Source organism: Fundulus heteroclitus, chromosome 1 (assembly GCF_011125445.2).
Source record: "Fundulus heteroclitus isolate FHET01 chromosome 1, MU-UCD_Fhet_4.1, whole genome shotgun sequence".
NCBI classification, from domain to species: domain Eukaryota; kingdom Metazoa; phylum Chordata; class Actinopteri; order Cyprinodontiformes; family Fundulidae; genus Fundulus; species Fundulus heteroclitus.
This window is the reverse complement of record NC_046361.1, coordinates 4,437,358-4,465,004: the sequence shown is the minus strand read 5'-3', so window position 1 is coordinate 4,465,004 and position 27,647 is coordinate 4,437,358. Positions and strand designations below refer to the sequence as shown.

Genomic DNA, 27,647 nt, shown 5'->3' with positions numbered 1-27,647 from the left:
ATACTTCACTACTGTACTTAAGTATATTTTGGAGTACTTTGTACTTTTCTCGAGTATAAAATTTTTTGATAACTTTTACTTTTACTTCACTATATTTCTGAACTTAATTGCATACTTTTACTTCAATACATTTTCAATGTTTGCTTTAGTTACTCGTTACAAAAAGAGTAACTAAACCATGTTCTTAGTATACACCCCTGGTCTAAATTTTGCCTGCACTTGGTTGTGTATAATTTTAAAGTGCATAGCACTTACTTGAAGAAGGAAAACTGAAAGCTCACAAAAAGGTTGTATTTTATATTTAAATTTGATCAAAATTTCTCCTGCACTTGGTTGTTTGTTATTTTAAGTGAATTTGACTTTCTAAGTTTACCAAAATCTAAAAAATGGCATTCAAACTGCATTTGCTTTGTTTTACTTTTTACTTATACTTTTTATTATATTACTTGAGTACATCTATTTTTACAGTAATTGTCATACTTAAGTACAAGACATTTCAGATACTTTAAGACTTTTACTCAAGTAACATTTCAGTCAGTGACTTGGACTTTTACCAAAGTCATATTTTAGAGAGGTACTTATACTTTTACTTGACTCTGAGATTTCAGTACTTTATACAACACTGTTTATTTGAGAAGAAATGTAAAATCGAAGCAGATGACTATCTGGTGCTTAGATTTTGAAGGTAGACTCTTGATGCACGCCTCAGTCACATCAACAAATGCACTGATTCTCGGTGGCTAACAGTACAGCTAAAGCTCAGAGACCAGTCACTATTGGCGAAGAATGGATTCTGTTTCCCACTATGCACATTAGCTGTGAACTTCTAGGAGAGGAAATGCAATGACAATGGTCTTTAAAGCATGTAAGGAAAAAGGGTCAATTATGTAGTAGACTGGAAAGAAGCAACACACTTCAGTGTCTCCCATAGTCTTCCCTTCCCCCTGGTCTCGTTGCAGAGAATAAGCACAGGGCTCCCACTGACTCGCCATTATGGGGAGTTGTATTTTCACGTGCTTCATATTTGTGAATATTTTTATTGTAATGTTTTAAAAAGAACAGTTTTTATGTTGGTCGTATACTCTCATTTTATTTTATTTACCACCCACACCTTAAAGGCTGGTCCGTGAAAATATTGCCTTACATTAAACCAGTCGGTGGTGTAAAAAACACTGGACCACTGACTCACTTGGGGCTTTTTCCCCCCAAACAATGGCTCTCATTTCCTCACTCTTCCATGAACACTAAGTTTGTTCGGCATGTAACCAAAAGCTTTTGCATCAGCAGATTTACCCACTGGAGCAGTGGATCTCTGTAGCTCCTCCAGAGTCACTGAGTACCTATTGGCTGATTCTCTGATTAATGCTCACCTTGACACTAATATTCTCCAACAGACCTCCGTGGACTTTTGAAGGTAAATATTTGATTTAATTTAGAGACATTAGAGGAAATAGGACTAAAACAATTTACTTACATCATTTTTTATTTGTATAAACTAAAGAAAACCATACGTCATTTATCTTCACACTAAATTCCTACAAAATACATTGTAGCTTGTTGTTGGAACATGACAAAGTGGAAGATTTAAATGGTGTATATACTTTAGCGCTTTGTATTTAGTGGCAGTTATTAAATGTATTGCCCGGCTTTCTGAATTTATATTAAGTAAACACAACGTGCTCGTCAGAGTAGGAAATCCTGAGAATTAAGAAAAAAATAACTAACCTCTGCCAGTCTGAGGTTCTCAGATTTGACCCTCACACTCCTGGAGATGGAGTCCAGGACCTCTGCAGTGCTGGAGTTGTCCTTGCTCACACTAACCAAAAACTATAGACAGATGGTGTTATAGCATGGGTCACATAGAGAGCTCTTTTATTTTATTTAAAACTATAATACAACATGCTGCAACTGGCCATGTTAGAAAACCAGCAGTAGAAGCAGAATATGCAAATGATAATTTTACCTTGATTGGTTTTTTGTGTGGCTCCTTAGCAAAGTAGAAAACGGAGAGAACTTTTTGTTTCTGTGGCAACGGGACGGGGAGGTAGAGGAAGGGATCAAAGGTGATGGAGACCTGAAAAAAGATGCAGGAAGCTTATGACCAGGTAAAGGGAGGTCTGTCATCACATGTTTTTGTGAAACTCTATGTTACCTTAGAGCACGTGGGGCAAACTAGCTTAGATTTAAATTGGCCTTGGAAAAGGTCCACGATAAACGAGTCATTTCTCATCTTGTGCCTCTGCCATGCCTCCTCTGCCACCACCTGCACAAACAAAAAACATAAGTGTTCTTTGAAAGAAAAAGTTTGTTTTTCCTTTATATATATATATATATACACACAAACACAGCTAAAGTAAACTTTCCCAAGGTGCCAATTTTACATGTGAGGTAACCCCTCCTAACCTCCCCCACCTCATCAAGTCGTCCATCAGAGTCGACCGTCTCTGTGTAGGGTTTATTCTGGATCCGGTTCAAGTCCTCATGGAGTCCATCCAAAAGGAATGCCATGAACTCCTGTGCGTCATGCTGAGCGTAACCTGTGAACTGACTGGCTTTACTGGCCACAATCGCCTGCAAGATTAGAAGGGAGGGCAAAAACGTAGATATGTCTTGTGAGAAGTATTCAGTGACCCACAGAGATTTATTTAAAGGCAAGTGAGGAAATCCCTGCATAAAATACCTTTAATTTTGAAGGTTGGAAGGCATGATGAGTCCCTTTCCAAAGAGCCCGAAGAAGAACAGCAAAGCCAATGGCCAGTCTGCCTCCCGTGCCCAGAGGATTACTGCAGTTGATTTCTGCTTCAAATGCTCGGTCTGAAAGGAAGCAGAAAACATAAGCTTCAAGAAATAAACAAGACAGGAAAATATTAACTACACCTTATAGTAAAGCCACAATGGTACAGAGCTTAGATGCATATCTGCTGTGTTACCAAACAGTATAAATGTACCTTACAGACACATTTTTTTATATTTCTATTTAATGAGATGAATCACCTTTAAGAGCACGGCCCTAATGTTTTGCATTAATCATTAAAACTTGAACTTCTAAAATTCATGCAGATAAATCCTGTTATGGTTCCTGGCGCTCAGCAAGTGTTTACAGCACTGAGTGTTTACCATGAAAGTAATCCCTGAGTTCTCTGGTGTTGGACAGGGACTGAATGACACTGTTCATGAAGCAGGTGTTGCCAAGGTTAACCAATCCTGTGAAACCAGGCAGGCACACCTTCTTCTCTTCCTCTTCCTCGTGGCGCTCGTTAGCGGCAGGAGGTGCATGCGTCATGGGCTGCACCATGCAAGTCGGCTTGGGCTGAGGCTTGAAACATGAACACACACACAAACACACATTTACAGACCTGTCTCCACATTTATCTTACAGTAATTGCTGTGTGGCTAATTTCCATACTGGTTTCGTTAACTCTCCATCACTAAACCTTCACAGCTTCTGAAAACGTCTTACAGCAGTCACTACTTCTACGTACCTCACACTGCTGCCTCGTAAAACAAAAGGTATAACCCAAAATACTCAAAGTTTGCTTGAGCTGAAATGAGTTTGTTGCTTTTTCCACTCACCGTGGTGACTGTGGGCTCTGCCTTAGTGATGTTAACATGCTCAGAGACAGAGCGAGGAGCAACAGTATCCAGACCACCGTCCTCCACTCCTCTAGGAGAGCCCTTAGGAGCCTTGGTTGGTTCCTCTCCAACCCTTGGAGACTCCTCCTTGGCAGGGAGGCTGTGCTGACTGTTGCCTGGCTGGCTTTTGTCCATGCATGCAGGGCTGGAGGGCACAGCCACCTTGGCACCACCCACTGCACCTTAAACAGAACAAAAGAGCCTGTGGTTAGAAGATCAACAACTGACTGAACATAGATCGTGCTAAACTTAAAAAAAGGCCTCTCGATACAAAAACAGGGCCTGGAATTCACTGTGGGATTGTGAGTATTGCACAATATATAATTGATTACAGCAAAAATTGTTCTAAAGAGGAAAACTCCTGTTTGTTTATTTTAAATGCCCTGATGTATGAGATCAACATAAAACGGTGGGTAAAACTCCAGTCCGGGTCAAAATAAGCTAACCCTAGCCGTTATTAAGGCAAGGCAAATTTATTTATATAGCACAATTCAGTACAGAGACAATGCAAAGTGCTTTACATGATTAAACTATAGGAATAAAAGCAAGTAGGGATAGAATGTAGAAGAACCCCCCCCCCCCCCCCCCCCACACACACACACACACACACACACACAATTCCCCATTAAATGACTGAGGTATTCTGGAGACACAGATGGATCAGGGATTGGATGGACAGACAGGTAGATGACGAACGAACAGAAGATCAGTGGATAAATGGATGGGTGAACAGATGGAAGGGAAGGCAGAACTTTAGGACAATTGAGATCGGACATGAAGTCTGGAAACCTAGACCCCCCCTCCACACACACCACAACTTATTTTGGCATAAAAACAACTACAATTCCATCCTTTCTACAGGCAGTGCAGGAAAGCTGTGTGAGAAAAAGTAACTAAGATAAATGAGGAAAAAATTCTCCAAATAGAAACCTGGCAGCAGACCTTGTGTGGCCGGGGCCTCCAGACCGCCCCAGCGCTGGCTGTGTCTCTTCTTCAGGATGATGTCCAGACGGGATGGGGTGAAGGAGTAGCTGCACAGCTCAGGCTGGATCAGATTCCTGACACGACAAGACAACATATTCTAAATAATCCAGAAACAACATCCCTTTATGCCTGATATTAGTTTGTGTGGAAAAGTTGCTAAAATCAGTCGGTAATGCTACTATGAAAATCACATGTTTCTTTCTGATACCGATCTAATATCTGGAGCACAGCAGTTACCTGAGTTTAACTTGCCACTTGAAGACCGTGTTTGGACCACAGTCTGAATGAAGCCGTAGAAAGTTTGCGTCACTGTCAAAGAACATAAGAAGACCGGTCACTGCTTCTCACTGAAAGCAATCAAAGCCCCTGTTGTGGAGCAGAACATGCTGGTAGAGTACCTCGTCTGGAAGAGGAGGGTGAAGTCCTGCTCTCTGAAGATGACCCTGGCCGTGTCCCGGCAGATTCCCTTCATGTAGACGTTAACCACCATCAGATCTGTGCCCTTCTCGTACGAGTCATTTTTCACCAACTGCAGGTTAACCATCGGCTCTGGGGCTGCACGGGATTATTAGAGAGATTAAAAAACTGAACAAGGCAGCGACACACAGCTATCTGGGTAAAAACACACAGTGCTATCCCAGTTCCATTCATCTGTAGGGAATGTTTGTAACGTTCTCTTCTTTACAGTGAACCTTACAACGGAGGAGAAGTTGGGAACAGCTGAATGCAGTGATTGTGAAGCCCTAACCAACCTTCCTGTTGCATCATCTCCAGAGTGGGCTCTTCCTTCGACTGGTCCCGTTTCTCCTCTCCGTCACTGCTGCCCGGCTTCTGAGCTGGACTTGCTGGTTGGCTCTGCCTGCTAGCCACGCCGGCAGCCAGTACTGGCAGAGTCTCGGTTATACCAAGCTGCTGGGATATCGCCGTGTCCCGCTGTGATTCATGCTCAACAGGTTTTCCCTGCGGCTCAGAGTCTGTCCTGTTTCTCAGCTTTTGGGGAGAGGAATCCAGGTTCTTGTTGGGGTTAGCTGGGTTCAGGAAGCAACTGGGGATTTCAGGAGCTGCTGGCTGGCTGGCAGTCACAGGTTCTGTTGTTTCAGACACATCTGATGACTGGCTTCTCTTCTCATCCACCTTAAAAGAAAAGCATAAGACTTACAGTAAAGCGTGTTATACGAGGAATGTTTAGTCCCTAGAGCTATGGAGTAGGGCTGAACAATTAATCACATTTTCAATATAATCGCGATTTTAAAAAACGCAATTTCCAAATCGCAGAGGTCTGCAATTTTTGGCTATGTAACAATTAGTGAATCAGACGTGTCCTTTAGGTATCGGTAAAATGTTTAAAGTGGGTTTGCCTTCACATGGAAGGGAAGAGGATTGCAGCAGTGAGATAATCTAACTTGTTTTAGAGTTTATATAATCATATATAGCATTAAGTTCTGGTCAATCAGTTTAACACAGACTTGTTGGTTGCACTTTATGTTCAACAAGGATTGATGTCCCAATCAATTAAAAGCTGTTCTCTTGAATAATATTCCGATTAATAGAAACATTAAAAGTTCTTGTTTTAAATAGTCCTTGTTTACAAACATCTTTATTTAGAGGCCATTTTTGTTGCTTGTGGTTAATGCAGAAAAAAGTCAAAAATGCAATTTTGGTTGAAATATTTTGTAGCCAGAACGCAATAATTTCTGCACTGAGTTTAGATGCTGTGGGTCTTGTAGCAACTAATCCACACGGCGAGGAGACAAATTGATTTGTTGTTTTGTATATGTTTAAAAAAAATAAAATAAGTATAAATTAAACGGGGGGGGGGGGGGGGGGGGGGGGGGGAAATCACATTAAATTGCAATAATAAGGTAACAAATTGCAATTAGATTATTTTCCAAAATTGTTCAGCCCTACTATGGAGGCAGCAAAGATGACCTGAATATCTACGGTTAATGGATTTTATACCATCCTTCTGCTCCCACCCATTCAAAGAAAGCAGTTTAAACCAAAGCTGGCAATAACAATATCAGTATGTCCAGGAGTCTAACAGTGACCCAAACCGGACATCTTTTTACAATAAGGAGGAAGTTACGCCTTTTATTTAACTGATAAAGATCTCTGCCACACAAGGCTATTAAAGTCTGTGTAAAGAGAAAGAGTAAACAAAGAAAACGTCAAAGTCTTTCAGGCCCTTACTTGAACAGATCATGTCTCAGCACCAGCGGTTATCATCTACAGCCAAACACACTTCTTAAATGTGTGAACTTAGAAAAAGTGATGCCTACATTTTAAATCCACAAGCGACAACACAGATCTGTTCTTTCATTCATCACAGCGTGGTAAATAAAAAGCAGCGTAGTTCTGATTGACCACGGCCATTCTGAATCCTGCTTGATCAGCACATATCTACTGGGTGACCTCCACAGCTCAGAATGCAGCAGTTCACCAAGACGATAGTAAAATCCTAGAAAAATGGAGACAATAACGGATCTGTAGATACAAAGAGAAAACGTCCACCTGTTTACAGCACAGGTAAGGAACCCACTTCACACACTGGAACCTAGTTATTCCTGCTCTAAAGAGTCAAAGTGGTCTTTAATAAACTGTACGACTGAATCCCAGGAAAGAACTGAACCTCACACTGAGCGCTTCATTAACAGCAGATCTCAAACGGCGGGTCAGCCCAGACCCAAATCCACTGCACCCTGTTTGTGGCCCCTGGTAATTGTGTCATGCAGAATCCAAAAGAAATAGCAGAGAGAAGAGCCAATAAAATGAACATCACTTTAAAAGAGAACGTAGAGTTTCATCATTTGGGGATTTGTTCTAATTAATCAACACTATTGGACAACGTCAAAACAAAAATAGGATTTTGTAGGGAGGTCGTCCATGGCAGACAGGACCATTTTCAGACAAAGTTGCTGTTTCAGCTGTTCTAATGTCAGGGTGTCTTATTTGTAGGCTAATTTTTTATTTTGTTCAGTAGTAGTTAGGTTTAATGCCACATGAGCAGCAATGGCTACATCACTGCAACAAGGCCATTTTACTGATTCATTCTTGTGTATAAACAAAGCCGTGAGCTTTCCAGCTCATTATCCTCTGATCTCAGTTATTACAGAAGAAAGTTACAAACTAACAATTGAGGGAATAAAGAACATGTTTTATTTTTTTAAATGCAAAAAAAACAAAAAAAAGAGAAAAGTCTTGCACCTCGAAAAAGAGGTGCGTCGAGCTAATAACAGCTAGCGAGTTAGCTATTTCAACTGGGAGGTTTTCTCTCAGATGGGACCTTTACTCTCCGTTTTATGTTGCTCTCAAGATTAAAAACATCCGATGACGCTTAGCCTGTGAATGAATCAACAGTAAATGCTTCTCAGAACTAAACGTACAGTTTTCTCCAACCAGAAAGCCAGGGTTTAAACTCTTAGGGTCTCACCTCAGCTCTGTCGGCAGGGGCCACCCTGAGCTGTCCAGAGTCAAGTGTTCCTCCTAGCCTCTGTTCTCGGTTGTCATCCTTTCTGTGTGAAGGGGGGCCCCGCCCAGAGCTTGGGTGGGGGGTGGGGGTTTTACCGTTTGCTGTGGCAGATTTCGCAGAGGCTGGCTCCCTGTCTGTTTCTTTGCTTGTCTTGGACAGCTGTGTAGTAGTATCTATGGTACTGTGTTCCTGAGATGGCTGCTGGCCTGTTGGGGCTGCCCCAGGCATGTTGCTGATGCCCGAGCCGTCGTCAGAACCCTTTTTCCCCTGTTCGGACTCTGCAGAGGCCTTATCACTCGGTTTGTTCTTGAAGCAGCGCTTAAAAGCCCGCTCAGCCTTGCCACTGCTGCGACTTTGTTCACTGTGTGCAGGTGATCTGGGAGGCCGGGGCTGTAGTTGTGGGGGTTCTGAAGAAAATTTGGGTTTTTCTGATGACTTCATGGTAGGTTTTGTGTCATTTGTGGTACCTGGACGGGCCACATCCTTTTCCTTCTTGTTTGACTGAAACAGTTTGAAAAAGAAATATGACTGCTAATTCTACCATGTTGACATTTTATTAGATTTTTACATTAACTATCAAGTGAAAATTAAATGCATTCAAGTTTTTTTCCCAGTAATTGTTCATCTTATATACTCCCAAGTTTGTGCTACCCTTAACGGTTCTCTAAGTCATTTTAAGTCACCAAGTTCACTAAAACAGACAGAAAGCTGTGCTTGCTTAGCAAGGACCCCTCACCACTTTAGCATGACTAACATTACAGCATGTAACCATATGAGATTTCTCAGAGCACCTAAAATCTGAACAGAGATGAGAGAAATATTTAATGTGACTCACCTTTAGGGAAGGCCAAATGTGAAAAGGAATCTTCTTGTGCATAATGAGATGCAGAAATCCACCTTTTTCCTTGTACTGTGCTTTACTACACGAGGCCTCAATTTCCTCCTGCAACTGACAGTTCCACTGCCGTCCATCTGAACAAGAAAAAGATCATCAGCAGAGAAACCAAAATACTGTGGAAAAGGAATATCCACAAACATTTGCTTGAATCCTGCACCGAATACTGAATAAATCCGTCATTCCACGCATTCATTCAGTTGCAACTATTAAAAAGGTATATAGACACGTTATATCCTTATAATAAAAAAGACCAAATACCGTTTGATCATGTTAAAATTGATAGTGTTTTGATGGTCCTTTTTGAGGCTGAATAGAATCCAGCTCTGAGCGCGATTAGCAGATATAGACAGATGTGGCGCCATCTAGTGACAGTATCACAGAACTATAACAATACCGGTTTGCTTAATTAATAAATCACTTGTAAATAATGGTGGAGCCTGACCCTCTGCAATGCCTCTCAGTAAAGCAGCAGCTCGGCGTTATCAAAAACCAACAGTTATAGCAACTTTAAGAGCCTCATATCAGAATATTTATTCACGTCAATCAACTCTGCAGTCACATCGGTGCAATCAGCGGCTTTAGCTTCCGCTTCAGTGAACACTAGCAATCATACTGTATTCCCAGCGACATTCCAGTCTTTTCCCTCTTAGAATCAAATTTGTGGCTATGTACCGTTAAGGTTTTAGTAATACAAACCTGGGAAGGACACATTGCAGTGTGTGTCCGTAAAAATGGTGTTGATGTCCTCCATCTTCTGTACGCCCTCGCCACAGCGCAGTCTGACAGTCACTTCATTGACGTTCTGCTTCCAGTCCACAAACACATCTGGACACAAAACGGAACAAAACATAAGTTACACTATTGTGGAAGCAGAATAGAAACATTATCATGTTTACATGTTTTTTGGTTGTTGGTGTAACCCCTGAACCTCTGCGGAGTGAACTACGCCTGAGTATGTTGGGACCTTTACATGAAGGCACTTTCAGTTTTGACATTACAGTCAGGCAGTCTTGTAGACAGCTCAGGGGTCCGATCAGGTAGTGACACAATGTACCGTAATGCTCTGAATATCCATTGAGTGGAGTGGCTTCATTGCTTACCAAAGTCATTTTTGGGCGCATTGTACCACATAAAATCGGTCAGTAAGGGTAATAAGATATAAGGCGCACCAGATTATAAGACGCATCAGCAATTTTTGAGAAAATGTAAGGATTTTTGAGTACGCCTTATAGTACAAAAAATACGATCATTTATTAAGAGAATTAGCCATTCTAAATAGTGCCAGACTGCATCCTGAGCCGTAATAAGGCGGACATGAGTCCGTGGACAGGTACACACAGAGCTCACTTTTACAAGCGCATCTGCGACGTCACACTGGTCAGCGAGAAGAAGTCCTCTCTTTGAACTGTATTAATAGTGACACTGAGCTTGGTACCCTTAAGCCCCATTTACACTACCCTTGTTAAACCGAGCCGAGCCGAGCCCAGTCCAAGCTTGGATCAGTTAACCAAGCAGAGACGACCGTTTAAACACAACACTATTCCGGTTCCTTGGTTGCTCCTCGCCTCCTAGTGACGATCTGCGGTACTACTGCTCTCTGGGATTGAAGGCGGGACCGAGCAAATAAAAATGGCGGCGCCCGTAACATTCAGGATGTTATGGTTAGACAGAGTCGGCTTTTGGGACGTGGATAAGACAAACGAATGTCTAATAAGGATTTACAGACGCAGGAAACAACAACAGACGATGAGGTTCATCACACTGCTAAGCAGAATCATCACTGGAAACCGTGTGGCACAGTAAGGAAGCTAGTATTATTATGAATGTCTGAAATTTGTCTGAATGGAGTGTGAATCGGGACGTGCAGCCAGACACGCTGGAAAAACTGCGGACAGTCAGCTGACTGTAAGGGGATGACGCGGTCTGCTCATGCACTCTTCGTTATCAGATAACCGGGATAAAAAAAAAAAAAAACAGTCTGAGACCTGCTCAGGAACTGGTCTGCAGTTAGCGCGGTCTGGTTATGTCTGCTGACCATTTACACACAAGAGTTATCTCGGTTACCGAGTTCGGACTGGTCTCGGCTCGGTTATAAAAGGGTAGCGTAAACGGGCCTTTAGCCAAGGCAGTCGCAACTTGCAAGCACCTGCGGCATCACACCCTCTCTGTCTGCCCCACAACAGGTGTACGGTGGGTCCCTGCTGTGGGAAATGTAGGAAATTGTCTCAAGACACGTGGGTCGACTATGAAGGCTAAAATGTCAGCGGAAAGTCAGCGCGGCTAACAGCTCACAATACTCCCAAGTGTGCGCTACCTTTTATGGTTCCAAGTCATCGCTCCTACTTTAAGCTTACTCCAGGACAGAGAGAACGAGCATTTTAGGGGTATTTTGGGGATAATACGCAGTCAGTTCTGGTAAGGTATAGGGTTAGGTAATGTAGCCCAACAGTAATATTGCAATATCATTTGGATTTACCGCAATAAACAATACTGAGATGATGATATTCTAGTTTGTGCTTCACCTAGATCAGGGATGTCCAAAGTGTGGCCGAGGGGCCATTTGTGGCCCTCAATGATTTTTACGGCCACAGACCTCAACTCAAGAGCGACATAAATTTGGTTAGCCAACTCAGGTGACAGAAATCACACTACTTTGCTTGCTTCATTAAAATATTGGGTATTTTGGTTATTGGAAAAGTTGAAGTATTGAAAAAAAGATTACAATTAACAGCACTTGGTGGTCCCCTGAGTACTTGTGATTTAACGTTACGGTCCCCATGGCAGAAAACTTGGACATTGATGATCCAGATTACATTCAGCATACAGCTTCCAAGCTCTACCAAGGTAGTTTCACATAAAAACAGGACATTATCCGACAAAACAAACAGGCCAAAACTTAACGATGGTCTGTTAGGATATTGTAGACTTTATAGTATGTTTTTAATTTTAGTTAAAGGCTGCATCTGAAATGTCCTATTTATAGCTCCCCGCTCCTGTTCCTTGACCTTTTATGAGGTCACCAGTAAATACAATCGTGGGGAGGAAAGGAGCTTCAGGCGGCTGTGCTGATTTCTGACGGCCTTTAACTGCGACGTCATTATGCAACAGAAACACGCATGGATGATGCGAGTAAAATCCGGGCCTACGGCTCTCCGAAAAAAGAACTACAAAACATGCAAGTCAGACAAATGTAGCAAACAGCTGAGGCTCTCATTACACAAACCATAACATATAAAGGCCCGTAAACCTACTTCTCACAGTAACCGGTCCAATTGCATGACATTGTCTTCTTGAACAGAGTTAACATACTGATGACGAATTTCCTTTATTTATTTTAATTGTTTTAATTTTATGAATATGTGTTTTTTTTCTAACAGATAATAAACATGCCCAACATCAACAAATAATCAGTTTAATTCTCACAGTTAATATTTATTTCACCACATCAAAGTAAAACTGTACCATTAAACTACACCTGTTGGATCTTATTTGCTGTAGATAAAGGCAGAGATGGCCAAAGCCCTCTGACCCACATGGTGGAGCAACAAGGCATGGAATAACGGGAAAGAGTAAATGCTGCTACTTACTGGTGTGTGCTCTTCTCTCCGGACATTTTTGCTAATTTCCATGAGATGGGCTCAGCTTATACACCGTGTCACGCAAAGGATTATGGGATTCCTTATAGCTCTTTAGTGCGTGTAAGGGACGTTGTGAGCTCCCTGTGCTAAAGGAGCTATGATAGGAAGCACAGAGGCTCCTTTTCCTACCTCCTTCCTTACTGAATGCACTATTCGAACAGCACTCAATAGACTCTTTTGAATGCAATTAGCTAGAATAGACAGTACACATCTGAATAATTGTTCACTTCTACCACTTGTTAGCTTCTACATTTTCTACAAGCGCATGGTGACATGACATCTTCCAGCTACAGTTAAGGCAATTAAACAAATTCACAGAAGCTTACTTCAGAAAATCCCAACTAACCCTTTAAAAACAATCATTTCTGGAGTCCTATATTTTTCACTCCATGACATCCTCATTATCACAACTGGAATATAATATAAACAGTGAATTTTATATTACTATTGTCAGACAGGGAAAAATGTAGTACGCTTGATCTGGGCGGCTAAATCAGCTACTTTTCAGCCTCGGCGAGGAGCAGCACTGCTTCATGCTCCACATAGATAGATAAACCTCTGGGATCCTAAACTGTGTGTATACACCAACTTTTCCCAAGTTTTTATCCACATTGATCGTCTACACACAAAGGAACTGGAAACTACAGAGGTGGGGTCATTTCATTCAATCTTACCTTTCTTGACTTCTGCTAGGACCCCATCCACTGCTGCACTGGCTGCTGCTGCAGCCCTCTTGGCCTCTCTGCTCTCCTGGTTGGCCTTGTCCTTTTGTTTCTTCTTACTGGTGCTGGCAGTCTGCTCTGAGCCATTTTCCCTCCCGCTGCCGCCTCTTTGCTGATGCCCACTGCGACGCCCCACCGCCTCACTACCAGCAACTCCGCCGCCTCCACTGCTGGCCATCTTCAGGCACTTAGCGCTAACAGGCCGCCCGTCGCCAGAATCACTACCGCTGCTGGGGTCTGGATCTGAGGTGTGCCTCTTCCTGCCTGGCCCGGCTATCTTGGCGATGATACTGGTCTGAACTCTCCCAGAACAGAATCAGGGTGCTGGACACGGAATGGGAACCTGCAACCACAGAAAAGGAGAATTTTTTAAAAGCAAAATAAAATTTAATTAAATATGAACCCAACTATGTATATTATCTGCCAATTGTGGCATGACTGCAGGCTAAAGCAGCAGTTCCCACACAACACCAGTGGAAGAGATTTTTGACCCTGACTATACACGGAATAAACCTGCATTTCTGCTAGCTAGCTATGGTGAAATGACTACACAAGCAGCATTGACAGCCAATATATTACTTCTTTCTAGCTGTAATGGGAGCTTTTCTCTTCAAACATTCATCCCATAAAATGCTTTAGTATCATCGTTTTGTTTTTTTAATTTACTATCTGAAGAAGATCTCTAGATCCCACATTTGCTGAGTCACAACCCCAAGGGGGCTTCACAATTTTAGGACAGACTTGTGTCGGATGCTGTCCCGTGAAACTGAACCAGATCGTCCTGACGGGTGGAAACGACTCGGGACACCAGCAGAGCAGAAGCGAACACAAACCAAAAACAGCAGACAAAAGAAAGTTTAATGTTGTCGGTGACACGGCTACGGGCCAGCTCAGTTTGCTACACGTGTGCGTCAAATATCAGCCGTGAAGAAAGACACTGAAGTAGGGAACACTGGTTGGACACACTGACCAATGGGGAACTGTACGTTTCATTCACAACTTCCTCCGTCATTATTTTGCATAAACGCTTTTAGTGTGTTCTTATACAGCATTTATAGGCTAAATCTCTGCTGTAATGTGAGGCCGAGCTGCCGTCTGCCTCTGCTAGGAAGATCTTAAGCCTTCATTTGAAAACTTTCATTTCCATTTTGAAAGTCATCATAAAGAAAAAACAAGATTTTCATCAAACCTTATTTACTGACTGAATGGACGTGGCACTAAGACAGCAAGTATGTTAATAGCTCCATGAGAAAATCATTTAGACGTTCTCCTTTTCATGTATGCTAAGCCCCACACACCTGAATGAAACGGCTGAAATAGCTTCTGACACACTCATGCTCTACAGTTCTGCTAATTACCTAATTACAGAGGCGGGGAATCCGGCTTCAGGAAGGTAAAAACCCTGACTGTTCTTCCTTCATCCTGTTCCCTTAACATGGTGATTTTAGTCCCCGTCCATGCTGTGGAGCAGGAAATCAAATGGTTGGACCTAACCTCTGGAGTGGCTTTTTACTTTCTGAACCTGGATTCCCCACCTCCGCCTTATTCTATGATTAAGCTGTGTTGACAGAGACATCTAAAAGTTGCAGAACACCAACCCTGGGAGACTGGGGCTGGACATCAGTGGACGGCATGTCTGCTGCCTCACAGCTTCTTAAAAAATAAAACAATAACCCTCTGCTCCTGCTAGGAAATGGCAGGTGTATAAAATGTTTCATACAATATGAAATGTTTCATACACCGAGACGCAGCTTGGTAGACAACTGGGGGTTAAGTGCTGGGGCACATCGACATGTGGCAAGGAGAAGCTGGAATTGAACCCACAACCTTCTGATTGCCAGACGACTACTCAACCCATCACGCTACAGTTGTTGAGTGAATATTTGTAGATCCACATTTCATTGCAATTACACACATGGATGTGTTTAAAGGGTAAGTCACCCCCAAATCAACTTTTTTGCCAATAAACTGTTAACATTGTTTTCTCAAAGTACAGTCTACATATCCTGGTCATTTTTTATTTAATTTTTTTTAAATCATCAGTGTGGCGCCCTCCTAGGGCAATGTTAATTTTGAATTAACATTGCTTTTCGTTGACCCGACGTAATTCTGACCTAGTGACGTCGGCAGCTCTGCCGCTGTGGGGTATAAAAGCAGCGGCGTCTTAAAGAAAACACACACTCACAATTCATTTCTTCCCACTTCAAAAATATGCATTGCTCTGTGTTGTTTTATCAAATAAAATATGTAGAGGTAACATGACAAAAGAGTCAAGGGAGGTGAATACTTTGCAAGACTCCTTGTGGTGTTTTGACATTGAAATTATTCAGGCCCTTTAGTTTTTTTTTGTCCTGGGATGCTCCCTGGAGCCACTGCAGGTGGTGGAGACAGAAGTACTCGAAAATCTCATCACTGATGGAGAATGTCTCACAGCCCATGCATGGAGCTGCTGCTGAGCTGGAGAGCTCTTTCAGTGACAGACCCTGTTGTTTAAAGGAGCACTTCCTCAGGTCGCTCCTTCCAGCTGCCGTTAGACTAACAATGGCCCTTGGGGTGTCCTGCAGCTTTTAGATGTGCCTCTGGTCCAGCACACTTGAATAAATGGCTGAATTAGCTCCTCAGAATGCACTGAAGCTCTCCAGAGTCCTGCTAACAACCTGATTATTTGGCTTAGGTGTGTTGAAGCAGAGTAACAAATAAAAGTTGCACCAGATCTCCAGCAGCAGAATTGAGGACCACTGCGTTATAATCTCTGCAGCTCCCAACTAACGCAATAACTGTTTGCAACATGCTAATGGTTGCATGGGTTCTTGATCCGAAGAACCCTTTACACCGGCTCTCGTGTGCTGCTGCCTATTTGCACTTTTTAGCTTCTCTGGGAGTGCTTGCACATTCATGCAAATTGCAAAGTTCTCTAAATTGTTTTCTAGTTGACTGCCAGTTTTCTTCTCTTTTTTAAACTTGAACATTTCATATTTACCTGAATATGCTGTGTTATCCTTTAATAATTGCACAGTATCTTCCCTTTTCTGATAAGCCTCGCTTCTGGCATACAGCTCAACTTTAAATTTAACTATTTTCATATTAAGACATTTTGTGCAAGCCTGGTGTATTCCATGTAGTCGTTTTTGCCACTTTCACAGGCAAATGTCCCTATGGTAGGAAAATAAACGCATTTCTATTCTATTGCGGCTAATGATAACAGTATAGTGGTCATAGTGGTGCCAGACTGAAGCTGATAAATGGAGCAGAAAAGGGTAGGAACCCCTAGCATCCTACCCTGCAACTGTAGTTAGTCATTGAAGAAAACAGAATGCCAAGTTAGCAGACAGGTGGAAATGGTACAGGGGCTGCTGCTGAATACATTTTCATGGACCAGAGCCTTGTTTACACTGTAAAAATGTGTTGCATGCACCAGATCCATGTTTTCTTTAGAAACAACTCAATAGTAGTAGAGAAAAATCCCTTTTTTTCTCCTTCATTAGTACAACTTATTGGCGGCAGAAAAACCGACAAGAAAATGAAAGCACGCAATGGCACACTAAAGATAAGCAAATATAATAAAAGGATTGCATAACTGATTCCAAGGTACACACTTCCTTAAAAGGATAATAACACCTAAATTAAGTGGTACCATTTTTGATAACAGGAGCTGGATTGTCCCATACTTACAGCTAAAGTATTGTCTTATTTTAATTAATTATACTCTGTATTCTTAAGCAGAAAGTGTCCGTGCCTCCAAACACGTTACTAAGCATTTGTTGTTTTAGTAACACAAAGTTAGAAGCTACTTCATGTGCACAAAAGGGTGATTTCAGCCACCTAAGAACAGGAACACGGTCATTAGACGTGAAGACAGTCTAGCCTGTTTCCCTTAGCATTGCATAAAATGCATAAATTACGATATCGTAAATAAAAGGGAAATAAACAAACATGCGTTTAAGAACACATTTAATTGGGGACAGCTTTATTAAACTACTCGCCCTTGGAGCCGGTAGCTCAGCAGCTGGAGAACTAGCCGCCAGGAAACAATAATGGCGTTTTAATGTTCTCACATGTCCACTAGCACAACACGTTTAACACCTAATGCTGCTGCTGCTTTGTCCCAATGAGCTGCATTCATTTAAACGCGTGTAAACAACGTCCTTGTTTGCCGGCGCGCTAGCTTCCCCCTCCATTACTTGCACCGTGAAGGCCTTCCTGGGCTGCCAGTCTCTTCCCTGCCAGCCTGCCGCTGCCAGCAGCCGCTGCCTACAGCTCCTCGGTGGTGAGGTCGCTAAACCTGATATGCAGCAGCGCGTCTTCTCGCCGCAGAGGGCAGGACGGGCTCAACGGCTAATGTCATTAGCAACAGGCTAACTGCAACTGAAACCAAAGGGCTGCCGCGGCGACATGGCTACAGAGAAACGGCACCCGGACGTTTGGTGACAACAACCTTCCGGGTGTGTTGAAGCACGCCATTTGTTAGAAGAGTCACACTGAAGGCTCACGTACCTCTGAACTGGTTGTAATTCCGCCCGAAGACACAATAGCGGGCGACTCCTTTGCGGACTCTCCCCGGCTGCTGCTAAGCTCCTTCACGGCCTCGGGCTGCTGCGCTCCTTCTGGCCGGATTCGAAACCCCCGCAGTCTCCGGTGCTTCTGGAATGTTCTACATTTAGCCAGGGCCCATTTCTGTCCAACAAAACACAACAAGTCCGATACTAAAGCGGAACGCAATGCGCGGAAGCGAGTTTAGTCTCGTCGGTGTCGTTGGCTTCTGCGGATAGACCCTAGTTTGCGGGGAACAAAATACACGGATGCCCAACCAGACCTGAAATGACTGCTGGGCTGCGCTACTTCCTGAATGCCACAGGCACGTGACCCTCTATCTCTCTCCCTCTCTCTCATTGGACACTCCACGGTCCCAGGGGGAGATCAGGCCCCATCGAAAGGGATGGCCAACCGGTATACCTCTGATTACTTTGGTAATACAAATCTCAGATATAAATAGTACAAAACCATGGTATATAATTAACAGCTAAACAGACTAATTTTTACTGAAAAAAATATTTCAAAAATGAAAGCTGTTTTTCACATATTTCATATCATGTTTCTTTCCAGACCAGAAGTAGAATAAATGGAGTCATTCAATGTTGGGGGAAAAATAGGTATTCACCCGATAATTTCAGATTCTAAGCTCATCGCTGCAAGTCAAATTATGCAACTAGGTTGAAAAGAGCTGGCTGGGCAGGCTGATTGACTGAAACATGGCCTCAGAAATGGGAAGTGTCTGCTAAGAGCAAATAATGTTTGACAAATTGCAGCTTGTCCTTTGGTAACCACAAAGGTACCTGGACATATCTAGGTCAGTCTGCAGGTACATGCAGTGTTTGCTGGGGCTGCCTCAGTACTGATTCAGCTGGTCCGAATATTCTTGATGATGCTGTAGGTTAGGGTTAGGATCATCTTCTTGATAGGACAGAACACTGAAAACAATACATTTTCAAAAAAGAAAATGAAAATAAGCGATGGAGACAAATGCTTGAAGAACTGGAAGAAAATGGGGTTAGCATCCAGACAACTAAAACCACCATAAACACCTCAAACATGGCAGCAATATGCTGAGGATGCTTTTCCTCAACATGGACATGGAAACTGGTAGGAGTTATTGGGAAGATGGATAGAGGTAAATACAGAGATACCAAAAAAAAAAAAAAAATGGTTTCAATTAAAACATATGTGTTTTATAAAGGCCCAGTCAAAATTTCAACCCAAATGCTAAAGTGGGCTCAGACAAATATAGTCACGCGAGTAGGGGAGCTGACTCATAGTCCAGTTACATTTGGACATGAACTATTTTTAGAAAACAGCTTTATCCCATTTGCAGTTGGCCATTGAGTCCTTCATTATCCCCCGTTTACTAAAATAACGTTTCCCATGGTGGTGTGTCAGTTTCCTGTAATGTCTTTGTTTGATCTCTGGATACCTTTAGGTAAAGCTATTTTAAATATAGGATTTTTCTTCTTCTTCTTTGATGTCAACATGAGCTCACATGCTGCTGTTGGGCCACGCATCGGCTGTCATTTCATCTTGCTGTCCGGTCTGTCATTACTACCTGAAATATGTGCTTTCCTAGCAGACATCTGGATAAGGTTAACGAGAAGCAGATTCAGCCAAAGGTTAAGACACACCGACTTTACAGCGTAACTCTCAAGCACCCAGCCGACCCAAAGTAGAACAGGGATGTTGTTACTTTAAAGACTATGAGAGGAATGAATGCATGTTAGACGTGCAAAAAACAAAACAAAAAAAAAAAAAAACACCAGACAGCAGGAGAAGTATTTTACATAGAAAAAAACAAAACAACAGGAAATGGCTTTATATTTATCTTTATTCAGAAAATTGTCAAACTTAACAAGGTTCCTTTGGTATTATCATTGGCAATGACCAGTCATTGTAGCTCAGCTGACATAAGTAAAAAAAAAGAAAAAGGATTGTTGGTTTTATCACATTCATCACGCAAAAATGTAACATTATGCAAATATGTCCACAATACTGACAGCATAAGGCACAAATAAAGGCAGTATTTAATGACTTTCACTTCAGGATCAGATGTCGGTGACTGCAGGTCCAGCTTGCTCCATCACAGCACACAGTACGTGAGAAACAAACATTCAGTCTATGCAGAAAGCTAATGGTTTTGGCATTCAGACAAATGAACAGAAGTAGCTGCATCTCTACTCCCAATCCTGAAGCTGCACAGGGTTAACGGGATAGATTCAGTGGGATTTTAACCTTTATACTGAAAGGTTATTTACTACATTATACATTATATGTAAATGTATAACCTAATGTACATGTATATTTGCGGACATTTTTACACGCATATTCATGTTGACCACATTATTTACTCTGCTTATGGAGTATAATATCCCTCTTACTGGAAAGCTATTAAGGCAGCCTCGGTGACTGCTGCTAGTTATTCATCTCAAAATTAGTGTGCTGTGCAGGATAGTTTGGCTTGTTGAAAATGTAATTAAAACTTTATATCAGATTTTTCTGCAGCCAGAACATGTTGCAGTGAGCAGCTCAGAGTATACTTCAGCAGAATAATCTCACACTGCAAAAACATATTAAAATTCAACCTTTAATTTCAGTATACTTAGTTCTTTATTGAGGGAAGCAATAAATAATTCCTTTAACAAAACCCTCACTGGCAGAATTGCTTGTACTGATTCTCAGTGTATTGGTCAAGTCCACCAGATCTTTACTTAACATCTCCAGCTATTTCAGAGAGTTCATGATGTCTTGAACCCTAACAAGTTTCCCAGGGCCTTTGGAAGAGAAGCAGGCCCAGAGCGTCGGAGCTGTTTTAAGCCAAAACCAATGGTTGCTTTGGAGACTTGGCTAATTGTTGTTGTGGAAACTTTGAGATTTCAAGATGCCACTGTTTGCTACTGTGCTTCAGTGAGCCCTGGAGATGTTTTTTTTTTCTTAACCTCTCTTACCACCCTGCTTGCTGCCAAAATATGAGTCATTTTCCATCAACAGGAAGTTCTGGATTATTGCTCTGAAGTTTCTAGAAACTCTGATGACCTTCAAAAGTACAACGTTTAAAAAGGGCTTCACGTACCTTTATTTTTTTATTAGTTAGTGATTCCAATAATTGTACCACCTGTACTTTTGTTAAAAGCAAATTATGTTTTAATATACTAAATAAGTAAAAAATAAATGTACTTAAACGGTTGGATTTTTCAAGATTTACCCATATGAAATTATGCAAAATGAATTTGTTTGAAGGCTTTTTGCCAGGGATGCCAATAAAATGGGTCAGCACTGCAACTGACAGGAGGTATTTTGTACTGTTTGAGTTTATCTACTAAAAAAGTCCAAGTCATTGGTTTTCAAAACTTAAATACATACATTCAAAGCTGTGTTCCAAAGTAAAAGCAAAATAATATGCAAAAACTAAATGTGAGTAACTTTTGTGCTCAATGACAAACTTTATATGTTCACTTCTTGCTTTGGTTTTTTGTAACAAAAAATTAGCAAACATCTGAATAGAAAAAAAACTACCTGGATGCACCATATGCACACTGGCTTACAGAGTGATTTATTTTCTCTTTAATACCATATCTAGTATCATGCTTCTATATCTAAGGGGCAAAGTGGAATAACAGAGACGGATGTGTTTCCTTGTGGATTTGGCAGAGCAGATTTACTGGCACGTGTTGTAGATTTGGATCTGTTTGTTAATGTCATTGAGGATGCCCCTCATCTTGTCCTCCAAACCGTCCAGTTGCCGAACTTTCCCCTCCAGCTTCCTTTGGTTCTCCTCATAGTTTTTCTCTAGCTCTGCACAAAGCAGGAGAAGGAAGATTTTAACCTTAAATGTTTGTTTTAACAACTACATGTTCCAAGTCAAGGATCCAATTTCTTGCTGAGCACATGCAAATGCATACACTAACCAGTACCTGCTAGTCTCTGTAGCTTATTCCGAGCATCATTGAGAAGCTCCTTCGCTTCCTCTCGGAGACTCTCTGCCTTTTTCTTGGCATCCCGCACAGCCTTGGCCTTGGTGTCAACTCGTTGCTGCACCTCATTGAATTTGTCTGTCAGCTGGCCTTCTAGAATCTGACCATAAAGTGGGTACATTTTTGCTCGTTTTTATTCTAGGTGTCAGCATTCAATGATACTACGAGTTTGCTGTTAAACACAGACCTGCTTGGCTTCAGTTGCCTTGTCTCGAGCCATGGTGGCTGTCTCTTCAGCTCGGGCTGCCGCCATGCTATTGTTGGCTCGTTTGGTCTTCAGCTCGTTGATCTCCTGTTCAAGTGTGCCCAGGCGACCCATGGCATCATCCAGGTACCTCTCACTGTTAGATGTTTCTGACTCAATCTGCAATAGAGTTATTTGGCCCATAAAGTTAACAAATTATCATTTTAATCAAATAAAATTAACACGGAAATGATTTAATTTCCCTTTGGATTAATAAAGTATTTGTGAATTATATTGGATTTAAAGTTAAATGCATTAAGGCCGTATCTTTCAAAAGCAACCTGCATGTGCTTATAATTTTAGAATTTTGGCTCTTGTTCACCTCACTTTAAGTGGCTAATAATAATCTTTGTGACCGCCAGGGGGCGGCATATAACAATAAGTAACAATAGCAAGAGTAAAATATGTTTCCAAACAAACTTAAAAAGAAGTTTTAAAAATGTACGTTGCTGGCCCTTGTGTAAAAATCATTAAAATTAATTAATCTTTTATTAAAGTAGTATAATTGCACAGCAAAAACTAAGAAATAGCTAACCTTTCATTTATTAAGAAATATTAGGAACTACTTCATGGAACCCTTTTTTGGTTCTAATAAGGATTCCTTTAAATCAAATTACCATTTGGACAAAATTTCTAACTAATTTCATTTTGCAGGAGGCTTTGCAATTAATCTGAATTATAACGTTTTTTCACGCTGCAAAAAAGGAACTAAAAGTAAGTAAATGTTCTTGGAAGTAGTGCAATTACCCTTAATTTGAGCAGGTAAATAAGATTATCTGTTAAAGGAATGAGTATTTTGACCCCTAACATAAGGTAATTAGATATATTGCACTTGAAATAAGATGATGGAGGTGAGTTGTTCCTAATATAAGTGCAAAAATCTTATTCAAATGGCAAATCATCTTATTTATCTGCTTAAATCAAGGACAAATACTCTGATTTCAAGAAAATGTTGCGTACTTTTTCAATAATCTGACACAATGAATTTAGTTTTTTATTTTAAATAAATATTGGTTTGCAACTGAATCAACACTGGGAATTAAAGCCATCATCTCAGACGTCCCTTTACTCATTTTGACATTTACAGTTGGTGCACAAACAAGGAAATGAGTGGCATATGTAATTGACCCATCAGAGTTTACATTTAATCTGGGATTATATTCAGTTTATTTGACCAAAAGTTCTTATTTTTTGTAGCTATAAAGCAAAGCCTGACATCAAATTTAGCCAATGGTATTTTTTTTCCTTCAATTACCATTAGAGGTAAAAACTATATTTTTCACATTTTCAGAGAAAATCCATTAGTGTAGTCAGAGAGGGTCCTAAGTGGTCCCAGAAACAAAATGAATAATAATAACAATAACAATAATAATAATAATAATAATAATAATAATAATAATAATAATAATAATAATAATAATAGTAATAGTAATAATAGTAATAGTAATAATAATAATAATAAACAAATAAATAAATAAAAATAATTTTGATAAAACCATTTAGAGGAGGAAAAATCGAATCAAAAATTATTTTGTGCTCTCACTAGACAGACTTTCTGCTCAGGAATATTTGGTTGCCTCATCTGAATACTCAGCCTTACACTGAATGATGGCATTACATTTGACTGCTTTGATCAGCCTGCTGTATTTTGATTTGCAGTCAGTAGGTATTTCCTCTACTAGTCCTGGGTATTCTAGCTGGCCTAATGGCGGTTTGTTGGAGACAGATCTGCCAGAGCTGCAGCTGGTCATAGAGCACTGCCATCAGGATGGACGATACATACTTGCAACATATGGCTCGATTATTGACAGATTCAGCCAAATGGAAAAAATATGGTGTAACCATTGTGATTATAGATGAGTATAGAAACGTCAGTAGGCTGGCTCTGAGACGCTGGCTGGTGACGGGTCCTCTGTTTCAGGTATCAACATCAAGTCCTGTTTAACCCTATTAAAGGGTTTACTAACCATGTGGGAATGAAATTGAAATGGTCTTTCAGTGCCTCAAGGTGATCAGATAATTACCTGCATTAGTCAAATTAATCAAAAAGCAGGGATGCAAATAATTAGTCTATTGGTGATTTTGTTATGAATAAATATGAACTTTTTTTAACTAAATAAATGTAATCAAACTGAAGATTGGATTTTTTTTTTAAAAATCAGAGTAAATTATGCAACATATTCATTTTTTACACTTTTTTCCAGGGTGGTACTAAACGTGGGCAGCACCACTTTCTAAACACTTTGTTAAAAAAAAACTCAGTATGTAAAATACAGCATGTGATCCAAACTGAAAATCTTCTGTACCCGTCAGCATTGACCAAGTTATTCATACTTCTTGTAAATGTCTTCAGTAGCTCAAAACCAAACATCAACTCTTTCAGAAGCACCGATGATAACCTGTGTCAGTCGATACTCCGTCTCTCTAATGTCACCCCTGGCTCTTGCTATGGCCTTCTCAGCTGAAGTCTGGGCGGTCTCAGCATCCATCAGGGCTTGTTTGACTGTCTCCGCTGTGCTTTTAACCCCCTCAGCATGATGCCTTAACAACAGCAAAGAGTTAATGTTAATGAAAAGAAAATAGGTCTTCAGATCAATCTGTTTATATAAAACTAAAAAAACTAATTCTGTTATGGTCACCTTGCCCTCTTGGCATCCAGCAGCAGTTTCTCCGCCTTTTGAACATCGTCCTGGGTCTGCCGCAGGATGGAATCCACGTTTGAAAGGCTGCGGACCCGATCCTTGATTTCATCAGCGAGATGTCTGATCTGGACGGGGGAGGCAGGGATGGAGAGCTGCAACACGTGGTTTGCCACCTCCTCAATGCTGTCTGGGTCTGCTCCCTCCTCTGTCACAAATCAAGGTGAGTCAGGGTCAGCACAGGCCAAACTTACAAGGAACGCCATTATTTAGCATGTGTGGACTTTAATTTAAGACTAACGAGTGAGGAAGTCCCTGATCTGTTTGATGAGGTCTCTGAGGTTGTTGTTGGAGCGTTCCACTTTGTTCTTCGTGGCAGTGGCTTTATCCAGAGCAGCTTGGGCTTTGCCCTTAGCCTCGTCTGCCTTGGCCTTAGCTTCTGCCACCTGCAGAACAGAGAGGTTTTTAGAAATAATCATCTGTATTTGAGAAAATTTAGTTTAAAAAATAATATATGGTAAATATTACAAAAGTAGTGATACAGATTGAACTTTTTGTAAAAACCACAAACTTCATTGTATTTTAATGGGGGTTTATGTGACTGTTCTATAAAAGAGATGCATAATTGTGAACTGGAAAAAATATATATTTTGCAGAAAATCTGAAAGGTGTGGAGTGCAATGTATTCCACTGTCTTTGATCAGATCTCCTGAAATAAAATCCAGTGGCACCATTGCAATGCGCAGTCCTGAACATACAGCCAGAGCTACCCTGCAATGGTTTTAGATCAAAGCATATTAATACGTATCAATAAGTCCAAAACTAAATCTACAATGGAATCTGCTGCAAAACTTGAAAACTGAGACTCTTCATCTAATATGACCAACCTTAGAATAATGGACATGTTCAATCTTGCAATGTGCACAGCTGGCGGGGATATACCCCAAGTTGTTGCAGCTGTAATTGCTGTTAACAGTGTTTACAAAGTATTAATTTGGACTTTTTACTGTCAAAGCAAATTTAAAACCATGGCCTTTGGCAATAAAGTTAAAAATCTTGGTGTTATTTTTGACCAAGACATGTCATTTAAATCCCATTTTAAACAGGTTTCCAGAGTTTCCTTTTTTCACCCCCGGAATATCACCAAAATTATAAATATTCTGTCTAGGGGTGATGCTGAAAAACTAGTCCATGCATTTGTTACTTCAAGGCTGGACTATTGTAATTCTTTACTATCAGGAAGTCCACAAAATGCAGTTCAAAGTCTTCAGCTGATCCAAAATGCTGCAGCAAGAGTTCTGATGAAAATCAACAAGAGGGATTATATTTCTCCAATTTTAGCTTCCCTTCATTGGCTTCCTGTTAAATCAAGAATAGAATTTAAAATTCTTCTTCTAACGTATAAAGCCCTTAATAATCAAGCTCCATCATATATCAGAGCTCTGATTACCCCATATGTTCCTAACAGAGCACTTCGCTCTCAGACTGCAGGTCTGCTGGTGGTTCCTAGAGTCTCTAAAAGTAGAATGGGAGGCAGATCCTTTAGCTATCAGGCTCCTCTCCTGTGGAACCAACTCCCAGTTTTGGTCCATGAGGCAGACACCCCGTCTACTTTTAAGACTTTGCTTAAAAGCAAACTTTCCTTTTTGACAAAGCTTACGGTTAGAGTAACCTAGGTTACCCTGAGCTATCTCTATAGTTATGCTGCTATAGGCTTAGGCTACTGGAGGACATCAGGGCCTATTTTTCTCACTCTACTGATTTCTACTGTTCTCCAATCTGCATTGTTTGTCGTCATTTCAGCTTTTAACTTTTTGCTCTCTCTCTTTTTCTTCATAGTAGGTACACCTGTTCTGGCGTTCTGTTAACTGTGACATCATCCAGAGAAGACAGATCACCCGCTACTACCATCTAATGTAGAACAGATTACTGGATCAATGTGTGCTTCTGTGCTTTTTTGTCTCTCTTGATGTGTCTCTACTCTGTCTTCTCTAACCCCCAGTCGGTCGAGGCAGATGACCGTTCATACTGAGCCTGGTTCTGCTGGAGGTTTTCCTTCCCGTTAATGGGGAGTTTTTCTTTCCACTGTCGCTTTATGCTTGCTTGGTATGAGGGATTGCTGCAAAGCCATGGACAATGCAGACGACTCTCTGAATGCTGCTTGTCAAGACTTTGATGCAAACTACTGGGCGCCCTTATGTAGGAAATGTTTTGACCAATCTGTATAATCTGAAAAAGTGCCTTGAGATGACATGTTTCATGAATTGGCGCTATATAAATACAATTTTATTGAACTGAATTGAATCATTTTCCTTCCATAACAAGTATGATAACTTTTACAAGGCACAAATCAGGCCTTTATGTGCAATACTATATACACGGATGTAACTGGCGCGGGGTACGGGTGGGACATGTATTAGGTCTGTATTAGGTAGACCAGGGAGAAGGCCATGAGTCAGGGTAGGCTTCAGCAGTTACAGTAAACGAGAGCCTGCACACAGTGAAAGAGTAGGAGATGGATCTTTGGTTGATTTATTTGTTAAATATTTCCTTTCAGATGTTATTTGGCATTTGCATTATTTGCGTTCTAGGTTCATTTTGCACATCTGTTACATTTGACCACAATGAGGATAGGGTTTCAATGTTCATGCCAATTAATTAAATGATGTGTTTTTATTTGGCACATTATGATCTGGCTACTTGCCCTGTACATGTCAGAGGGTCATTGTGTCAACTCAACCAGAGTCTGGCAGATAAATAATTTTTTTTTTTTTATTTCTAGTTTGAAGAACTAAAGTTGGTCTCCCAGTACTGTAATGAGCCTGTGGGTGATTATATGGTTCCTCAGCCACTAAGGAGAGGTGCGACTGAAAGTGAGAGGATGATAAAATGAATGTCCCCCTC

The 27,647-nt window shown here is 41.1% G+C and overlaps 2 protein-coding genes across 6 annotated transcripts in view; both read right to left on the bottom strand.

Annotated features, from left to right (window-relative positions):
• Nucleotides 1–18,187, bottom strand: part of usp19 (ubiquitin specific peptidase 19) — a 34,193-nt gene extending 16,006 nt beyond the window's left edge. The window contains exons 1-16 of one of the 5 annotated variants that reach the window (XM_036149631.1): nucleotides 17,839–18,187; nucleotides 13,297–13,687; nucleotides 9,681–9,809; nucleotides 8,922–9,058; nucleotides 8,048–8,587; nucleotides 5,370–5,751; nucleotides 5,016–5,172; nucleotides 4,855–4,926; nucleotides 4,564–4,691; nucleotides 3,574–3,815; nucleotides 3,118–3,316; nucleotides 2,681–2,814; nucleotides 2,413–2,571; nucleotides 2,153–2,263; nucleotides 1,964–2,074; nucleotides 1,726–1,827 (exon numbers count right to left, since the gene is read on the bottom strand). In XM_036149631.1, the coding sequence (XP_036005524.1) occupies nucleotides 1,726–1,827; nucleotides 1,964–2,074; nucleotides 2,153–2,263; nucleotides 2,413–2,571; nucleotides 2,681–2,814; nucleotides 3,118–3,316; nucleotides 3,574–3,815; nucleotides 4,564–4,691; nucleotides 4,855–4,926; nucleotides 5,016–5,172; nucleotides 5,370–5,751; nucleotides 8,048–8,587; nucleotides 8,922–9,058; nucleotides 9,681–9,809; nucleotides 13,297–13,522 (2,829 nt within the window). In that variant the 5' untranslated portion in view covers nucleotides 13,523–13,687; nucleotides 17,839–18,187. The remainder of the gene's footprint in view (nucleotides 1–1,725; nucleotides 1,828–1,963; nucleotides 2,075–2,152; nucleotides 2,264–2,412; nucleotides 2,572–2,680; nucleotides 2,815–3,117; nucleotides 3,317–3,573; nucleotides 3,816–4,563; nucleotides 4,692–4,854; nucleotides 4,927–5,015; nucleotides 5,173–5,369; nucleotides 5,752–8,047; nucleotides 8,588–8,921; nucleotides 9,059–9,680; nucleotides 9,810–13,296; nucleotides 13,688–17,838) is intronic. The other 4 variants (XM_036149671.1, XM_036149713.1, XM_036149755.1 and 1 more) reach the window with 4 other exon arrangements.
• Nucleotides 18,188–19,699: 1,512 nt separating this feature from the next.
• Nucleotides 19,700–27,647, bottom strand: part of lamb2 (laminin, beta 2 (laminin S)) — a 68,762-nt gene continuing 60,814 nt past the window's right edge. The window contains exons 30-35 of the mRNA XM_021324965.2: nucleotides 25,045–25,189; nucleotides 24,744–24,951; nucleotides 24,504–24,645; nucleotides 22,048–22,224; nucleotides 21,801–21,960; nucleotides 19,700–21,681 (exon numbers count right to left, since the gene is read on the bottom strand). Of these exons, the coding sequence (XP_021180640.2) occupies nucleotides 21,545–21,681; nucleotides 21,801–21,960; nucleotides 22,048–22,224; nucleotides 24,504–24,645; nucleotides 24,744–24,951; nucleotides 25,045–25,189 (969 nt within the window). The 3' untranslated portion in view covers nucleotides 19,700–21,544. The remainder of the gene's footprint in view (nucleotides 21,682–21,800; nucleotides 21,961–22,047; nucleotides 22,225–24,503; nucleotides 24,646–24,743; nucleotides 24,952–25,044; nucleotides 25,190–27,647) is intronic.